This window comes from Oryzias latipes, chromosome 11 (assembly GCF_002234675.1).
Source record: "Oryzias latipes chromosome 11, ASM223467v1".
Lineage (NCBI taxonomy): Eukaryota > Metazoa > Chordata > Actinopteri > Beloniformes > Adrianichthyidae > Oryzias > Oryzias latipes.
Window position 1 is genome coordinate 23,996,642 of NC_019869.2, and position 8,905 is coordinate 24,005,546.

General features: G+C 35.9%; 2 protein-coding genes across 2 annotated transcripts; both read left to right on the forward strand.

The window, feature by feature from the left end:
- Nucleotides 1-321: 321 nt before the first annotated feature.
- On the forward strand, nt 322-2,703 carry LOC110015983 (nuclear transport factor 2). Its single transcript, XM_020707357.1, has 5 exons — nt 322-490; nt 1,694-1,803; nt 1,885-1,956; nt 2,063-2,161; nt 2,322-2,703. Exons 1-5 carry the CDS (start codon nt 391-393, stop codon nt 2,436-2,438), a joined length of 498 nt encoding a protein of 165 aa, XP_020563016.1. The 5' UTR covers nt 322-390; the 3' UTR covers nt 2,439-2,703.
- A 98-nt stretch (nt 2,704-2,801) lies between these two features.
- On the forward strand, nt 2,802-8,066 carry LOC101164326 (ribonucleoside-diphosphate reductase subunit M2 B). Its single transcript, XM_023960188.1, has 9 exons — nt 2,802-2,958; nt 3,503-3,667; nt 3,868-3,984; nt 4,120-4,253; nt 6,137-6,231; nt 6,322-6,455; nt 7,211-7,315; nt 7,420-7,533; nt 7,709-8,066. The coding sequence occupies exons 1-9, from the start codon at nt 2,911-2,913 to the stop codon at nt 7,859-7,861; spliced, it is 1,065 nt and encodes a 354-aa protein (XP_023815956.1). The 5' UTR covers nt 2,802-2,910; the 3' UTR covers nt 7,862-8,066.
- Nucleotides 8,067-8,905: the final 839 nt, after the last annotated feature.

Below are 8,905 nucleotides of genomic sequence, written 5' to 3' on the forward strand. Positions count from 1 at the left end.
AATTTAGAAGGATTTATACTAGAGTAACAAGCAAACATATGTTTTCTATGCAACTGTAACTGTCAATTTAAAAGGTTATAGCAAATAAATGAGTTTTTTAACATTAAGGTGTAGTTACATTTATTTTTCTTTACATTTAGTTACATGTATAAGTTTTATCTGGCCCTTTGAGGACAGCCACTATGCTGATGTGGCCCTCGGTGAAAATGAGTTTGACACCCCTGTTCTACATCTTCACTCGTTTAGAAAAAAAGTTTAGGTGGAAACAAGCACCTAAAAAAGGACATTACCGTTTTTCAATAAATAAATAACAGCCACAAACGGAAAAAGGGGAGCAGACTGAAGTTGTCCTTAACCCTTCTGACCGGTAGGTGGCGGTATTGAGATAGAATGTTTTCTGCCAACAGCCCGTCTCGCAGCAGAAGAAGACCGAAAAGGAAGCGGGAAATAGTGCAGGTCTGGCACGTTTTTTTTCCCACCGTTGGAAAAAGTAAGTAAACATATTAAACTGTTTAAAGTAACTACTATATTCGAAACTTATTGTATAGTTTAATTTTCTTTTATATTCTTAAGATTAGTGTAACGAAAGCTATGTTTAAACGGAGATTTGAATGACTCCGAGACAACAACTGACCTCACCTTTTCGTGTTATGTTCATGTTAACAACTACGCGTTTACTTCATTGTGCGACTCTAATCCACTAAATACACAAGTTATAAAATATAAATATCGACTTAAAAGTGAAAAATATTTTCTTTAAGTTCCGTTATGGGATGTCAGCGAAAGAACAGTTCTGAAAATATAATTTGTTTTTTAGGACGGATTAGACGTTTGGACGTAGTCTCAGGTTGTATTATTTTAGCCTTTCAGTGGTTCTGACATTACCATATACAATATTAGAGATGGACACAATGATAGATAAATACTTTCCATTTTTTAGTCCTTTGTTAACTTGCCTAGTCCGTGAATGCAACAACGTTTGAAATATTTTCAAAATAAAAGACATCTGCTTCGTTCTCTTTCATCCACTTAACACTAAAATGGCTTTATGTTGGATTATGGGATCAGTTTTGATTCTCCAAAACCCCTTTTTTTCTTCTTCTTTGTAATGACTTAATATTTTATATGTCATGTGTGATACTCAGTTTGTCCCTACTTTGGGAGGGTTAGAATGCCTTGTTTTTCTAGATTGTTCGTTTCTATTCAATTTTATTTATATAGTCCAATATTCCAATAATAGTCCTCTCAGTGGGCTTCGACTGTTTTTCATTGAATATAATGCTATCATCGTTTTTTAGATCCTAGTTTTGACACGTCATTAATAGTTGTATCATAATAAAATTATTTTTTTATATTTAAAACTTTAAGTTTACAATAGTAATTAATTTAATTTAAAAAAATCCATAATAATCCTGTTTTCTCTAATAGAGAAACAAAAACAATGTTAACTATGTCTTTATTTGTATGTAATATTGAGGTTAATTTTTATCGACGTGCCATCTTGTTTTTTTCTACTACTTAATCTGTATAATAATCTAAAATCTAGGAGAGCCAGGTTATTGGACCTCAAATCCTTTTTCTTGTATTTATACCTCGTTTTACTGTATAGTTTGTGTAATAGAATGTAACAGGAATAAGATCTGTAGTTCTTTTGTCAAACTGCTTTTCTCATAACTTTTTTCTTTTCAAAAAGATTCAAACATGGCTGAAAAACAAATATGGCAAAAGATTGGGGAGAGCTTTATCCAGGAGTATTATAACCAATTTGATAACACCAACAGGATGGACATTGCTAACTTATATGTAAGTATAGTACTGTTACATTGGCATCTGGTCATGGGGGACCAAATTCAGTTTATTTATTGTTATTTGTATATTCCGTAGTCTCCTGTTGCATGTTTGACTTGGGAAGGATCTCCAGTTCAAGGCAGGGAAGCAATCGCTGCAAAACTAGTAGTAAGCATCCTTTAATAAATGGCTCACTAAAAAATAAAAAGATGATCCCCTTTATATTCCCAGCATTGTAATGCATTCTATTTCATATTTCTCACCAAATCCACAGGGCCTGCCTTTCAAACGCATCAAACACGTAATCACCGAACAAGACTTCCAACCCACAATGGATAACTGCATCCTCATTATGGCTTTCGGACAATTACAAGTAAGCAGATTTGTCCATTTAATCTGAAAACAACCTGTTGATCCAAACTAGCTTGTCCAATGTTTACTCCTCATCTCAATGTTATTTTAACACTTTAATCTGATTAGATTTGAGCAGGGAACTTTTTAATCAGAATCTCACTCAACTTATTCTGCAACAGGCGGACGATGATCCACCCATGGCCTTCCATCAGGTTTTCATGCTGAAATTCCAGGACAATGCATGGGTCTGCACAAACGACGTGTTTCGATTGGGGATTCACAACATTCCAGTGTAGCAATGTGGATTTAGTTCAGTCATTGACAGCATTGTTTGTTTTTTTTAGTTATCCTTGCCTTTCAAGAGGAAAAAATGTAAAGTTTCTCAATGCTTATCAAGTAAAGAGTGTAAAGGGCAAAAAAAAATGTTAATTCAATTAATGGTATTGTATCCACCATTCCAAACCTAACAAATGTGTCATTCATTTTTCCACAGAGTTGTTCTTTTATGCAATTTTTGTCATTATAGAAGCTGTTAAAATAAAATAAAAAAATTAATATTGCTAGAAAGGTGGTATTTATATATGTGTGTGTCATGTCATCCTGGTTATAATGTTGTTCCATCTAGGTAGTGTTTAAGGGAATTGTTCTGTGTGTGGCCGCTGGGGGGCGCTGTGGCGCTCAGTGGTTGACAGCTTAGCACCAATTTAAACCACAGAGCCTAATGGAATATGGGTATGGGACGGAGTTAGCCGGAGAAGAAACAAGAAAATGACGCCAACCGTTAAGAAATCCTCACAAGATGCACATCATATCAGTGTAAGTCAACTATTTAAAGTTAAACAAAAAAAGAGTAAATTTAATGTTTTCGCTGTGTTGATTTGGCCGATCTCTCAATCGTTTCCCAATTATTGTAGAATATATAACATCCGTCCTCTAGTATATAATGCGTCACGAATTCTATGCTGAACCTCTTTATTTTAATCTTATATGTGGTGTTTAAGGTTATTCAGTGAAACCGTTTATTGACTGTAGATTCGACACTTGTTAACTATAGCGTAGTCGAAAACAATAAAATTTGAGTTGCTGTGCCTTTAAACGGCTTTTGTTTAAATAAGGAGCTAAATGCATATTGTAACGGTAATATGTTTATTTTCTGTAGTAGAAAATATCTTGTAAAATGTCCTTTTTTTATAAATATATTTCTTATGAGGTTTAAAAAAAAATCTTCGGAGGTTTTGTTATGAAAGCTACTTGTGCGCACGCGCAGTGGTTTGTTTTGTAATTAAACGAAACCTTAGTTTTAAAAGGAGGGTCCCAGCAGTGTAGATTCTATAATAGACTCCTTTTTTTTCTCCCCCAGAACGGTTTGAAAGAAAACGATACCGGCTGCCCGAATGGGTCGGAAACCGAGGACGAACCTTTGCTCAGAGAAAACCCCAGACGGTTTGTCATCTTCCCCATCCAGTACCCAGATATCTGGAAAATGTACAAACAGGCCCAGGCTTCCTTCTGGACGGTGGAAGAGGTACAGCAGCTGCTGGGATTTTGCATATGCATTTTTTTATGCTGATGTTTGTTTTTTTTAATTCATTCTAACCACTGATTCTAATGTATTTTTATCTAAGTGGTTTTTAGTGTTATTTCTGACAACAATTCACCATCTTAAAGAGATATAACAGCAGTGATCCAAGTGTCCTTTGCACCTTCTTTTCTTTCCTCTCTCAGGTTGATTTATCCAAAGACTTAGTGCACTGGGATCGCTTAAAGCCTGATGAAAAACACTTTATCTCCAATGTTTTAGCCTTCTTTGCTGCAAGCGATGGCATAGTCAACGAGAACCTGGTGAGATTGGGGACGAGGATGCTCCTCGGTTTTGTTTGAGTGAGAAAAAGTTTGTTTTGTTTTTTTTCAATGCGCAAGATGTGCAGCGGAATGAAACATGGTTAACCAAATGTGGGTTAACTGTTTTTGCTGCAGGTGCAGCGGTTTAGCCTGGAGGTTCAGGTCCCTGAAGCACGTTCCTTCTACAGCTTCCAGATCCTCATCGAGACCGTTCACTCAGAGATGTACAGTTTGCTCATCAACACTTACATCAGGGACCTGAAGGAGAGGTCAGTCTTATTGCATCGTTTCATACAGTATATGGACAAGTTTGTTCTGTTTTGGTTTGCCATTGCAGCTGTAATTCTCTTTTTATTCCTACTTTTACTTATCACAGCAGTCAGTTACACCTATAAAGCCAAACACATCTGCTCAAACTTTAAGCTTGTTTGTAGTAAACTGTGTTTTACTCTAATCAGCCAGAAATTAAATAGGATTTCTGCTATTCGTTAAAGAAACACTGAAAGTCTCCAAACAGACTTTCCAAAAGTGGCACAAAAAGCATTTCAGATAAAAATAAACTTATTTGGGGATCATAATAAAATATTTGATATTGTATTTGTGTCTTTTTATAAGAGATAAAATCTGTAAGTAGTGCACATTTGTGAGTGTGACTGTTTGAGCCCTTCAGTTGTTTCCTTTCGTCTGCTGTGCAGCTGACAAACCGTATCTTTATACTGACAGATGATACTATTTAATGTGGTTCCCAGTGGTAAACATTTCCACAGCTGTAAAAATGGCTTCACATTGAAGTGAAAACCATTACAGTGCCAATACTTCAGTTTTTTTGTTTGTTAAACAAGTTTGAAATATCCCAAAAATTCCGTTCCACTTCATGATTGTCTCCCACTTGTTGTTGATCCTTCACAAAAAATTACAGTTTTATATCTTCATGTCTGCAGCCTGAAATGTGGCAAAAGGTTGAAAAGTTCAAGGGGGCAGAATACTTTCACAAGGCACTGAAAATGAAAAAGCAGTTGAATCCTTTGTCTACTTTAATCAGAATAACTTTTCCGTCATGTCTTGCACTCGAAAACCTTGGAGTTCAGAGCACACACACGTGACTTTCAAGTCATTATCGGTTGTTGTTTTTTTTTTTTACAGCTAAATCTGCAGCAGCAGGAATATTTAGAAATACCTGAATGAGCTTTAGATGTTCCATGATCGATTCAGGATGTTCAAAGTTGTACTCCCATCATCTTTTGATGTATCCCTAAAAGCATTCCCAGTGGTTTTTTAATTACGATGATGCTGTTTTTAGGCACACACACACAGAAAGCCTTTCTAGGACATACTTTCTGCAGAGTGACACTATTACATTAGTAAAATATCTGATTGGATCAATGGTCGGATTAAAATTCACCCGTGCACATGGGATCAGAAAACCTTTTTCCGATTAGAACAAACGTTCACATGGTCACACTTTCAGTCGGAATAAATCATTTGGGCATGCGCAGTAGTGTTGAAAATACCGGAAGAGGAAATGAGTCCCGTTGTAAACAAACTGCTGACACATACATTTATGCAGCAGCTCTGTAATATACGAGACGATCTTCCAAACGTTCTTTTATTAATGTCATGAATAGTATGAAGCGCCATGCAGGGTCCAGGCGTCACAGGGGCGTTCTTTCCGATTACTTTTGTCCATGTAAACGCAGCTAGTGTTAATCAGAAATTCCCCTCTGAGTTGTGAGCGGGGTCGTTGGCGTGGTGCCCCCCCCCCCCCCCCCTTCCCTGTTAAGGGGGGTTCGCAGCAGGGAGCTTGTGGCCCGTCCAGTGTATTTTCTGCACCATAAATACAATATAATATAATATAATATAATATAATATAATATAATATAATATAATATAATATAATATATATAATATTTGTCAAACTGCATTTTTTTTCGCTCCTTATTTATAAAAATTTGAATGAATCAATAATCAATCAATCAGAATCAATTTTAATCTTAATTTATATGTATATATGAATATCATTGGAAAAATGCCACAGGTACATGTTAAAAACCCAATTTTGATTTGAGTGAGTCTTTAACATGTGAAATACAGATCTACTTCTTTCAGATCTTCTTCTACGGTAATCTATCACCAATAATTGTTTCTTTTGCAGGGACTATTTGTTCAATGCCATTCAGACCATGCCCTGCGTGAAAAGAAAAGCTGACTGGGCGCTCGAATGGATTAACGACAACAAATCAACATTCGGTAAGGACGTCCAGGAAAAAACCCAGAACTTCTGTAGCTTAAAGGCACTTTTCTATCATGGTGAGTCGGGTTTAACTGCTGTCATGGTAGGAGAGCGACTGGTGGCTTTTGCGGCTGTGGAGGGCATCTTCTTCTCTGGGTCATTTGCTGCCATCTACTGGCTCAAGAAGAGAGGACTCCTGCCCGGTCTAACCTACTCCAATGAGCTGATCAGCAGGGATGAGGTCAACAAAATGTTCTTATTCTATGAAAAGGAACTTTTCACTGTAGTTTTAAGTAAGGTTACTGGTATAGAGGCAGGATTATTTTCATGGTAGCTCAGTTAAAAACAGCTTTCCCTTGGTTATTGTGGGGTTAAATAAGCTGCAATAGGTCAAATCTGCCAAGTCTTACAGATGTGTTAAGGTTGTAAAGCACTGAACACTTTTTACACTTTTCCCAGACAGACGTGAACATTTTCACAGTTCTACCTCTTGTTTAACGTCTCAATGTTCAAACCTTTATAGAAAAATAACTCCAGGATTACAGAATAAAACAATATTTCCAAGCATTTCTGTCACTGTTTGCAGGATTCCTTCCTTATCAAAGAAATACAGATTATAACACTGAGTTCTTTACCCAAATTTCTGAATTTTACTATAGAAAATCTGAGGAAAGATTGATCCGCTAGTCCTGAACTTCTCATAGTTTTCCCTATTTCAGTGTCCTTAGATTTTAAATTTCCAGGTTATTCATCTTTCAAATATTTTATCTATCAGTATTTGTTTATAATTTACTCAAGTGAAACCTGTAACTTCTTTAAAAAATAAAAGATTTCTGATATTTCAACTGTAAATCAGAGGACGGCTCACTAATCTGCAGAAGTAAAACAGAGGAAAAAAATCTACAAGAAGTAACAAAGCCCCTTACAACAAACTGTTATTATAGTTTTCATAAATACATAAATAATCTTTTTTGTGTTTGTGCTGGGTTTTTTCAGGGTTTGCACTGTAACTTTGCCTGCCTGCTGTACAGCTACCTGGTGAAAAAGCCGTCAGAGGACCGGGTCAGGGGGATCATAACTAAGGCCGTCTGCATCGAACAGGTCAGTTTCCGTTTTTTTACTCCCTCCACATGGATGTCAAAGAATACGTTTCAGAATTAGATCTGTAAAAGCGGTTCATGGATCGCCTCCATCTGATGCTGCAGGAGTTTCTCACGGAGGCCTTGCCGGTCGATCTCATTGGAATGAACTGCTGCCTCATGAAGCAGTACATTGAGTTTGTGGCTGACCGGCTGCTCGCCGATCTTGACCTGGACAAGGTAATGTTAGTAAAACAGTTAAAGCTGAACTTTTACAAACAGGTTACAGGAATAGACTTTATTTGAAAGTTTAAAATGTAAATTTAATTTAGAAATGTGTAATTCAAATTACAATAATTGTCTTATTCGCATAGAACTCCCTTTCCTGACCTTTTTTTCCCCGTTTTCTTCCAAGGTTTACAAAGTGGAAAACCCATTTGACTTTATGGAGTCAATCTCGCTTGAAGGGAAAACCAACTTCTTTGAGAAAAGAGTAGCAGAATATCAGAGATTTGGGGTGATGTCGAATATGTTGGACGGGGAATTCACTCTTGATGCAGACTTTTAAAACACAGAAGACACTTCAATAGGTATTTCTTCATTTTAAAAGGGTTGCTTTTGTTCCTCAACATTCGTGAACAAGTCCCAACTCAACTTTTCCAACTGCAAAAGTCAGAGTTTTCAGTTTATTTTTGTTAGTGACATACTACACTGTTAATAAAATGTCAAACACATTTTTATGTGTTAAGAGAATAAAGTTTTTCAGCGCTTACTGATTCCTTTCTTTCTATTTATTACGTGCATCATAGCAAAGCTTCCTAAATGTTTTCTAACTTTAAAACCCCAAGTAAAAGATTCATCACCCCCAGATTACTTTTATTTTGAAATAAATTTAAAATAAATCAACAAAATGACTTTTGTTTTTTTGTTCAGAAATATATCACATGATGTAAATAAATAAATGCATAAATATACTGGGGTATTTGCACATTTGTAGTTTTATTTACTTTGGCTTATTTTCTTCTTCTTTTTACCATGTACACACTCACTGGTCCCTTTATTTGGTACACTTAACAGCATCGACTTGTGTGTTTTATAAAAAGAATGTCCATTTTACAAGAATTTCCAAGTATTTTTAACTTTTGGGTTTCTCCAGACATAAAGTTTTACTTGTTTTGATGTAACTACACAAAATTTCAAAGTGCAAATCTCAAAAGTCCATTACGTGTCATTTCTTCCAAAAATATTGCTAGTTTCTAAATATTTAATTTCATGTGTTTTGTCCAAACTCTTATTTTGGAAGTTTTTGACAGATGAATTGAGTTAATCTCACTGTATAACCACCAGGGGGCACTGTGCTCTTTTTAACTTAAAGAAAGTGAAGCAAGGATGAAACAGACGGAAAATAAAGCTGTGTACTTTTTTATTTACTATTTTGATGTTGAAGACTTCTTTATAGAACTCTGAGTTTTCAAATTTTTGGTTTTTTAGGCTTTGTAGTAAAATTATGTTTTTAAAAAGATTGGCCACATGTACACATTGTGAGGGCTTTTACTGTTCTGTAATCAGTGGCGGTTCTACCCTGAATTACTCCCCGGGCGAGACCCTCCTC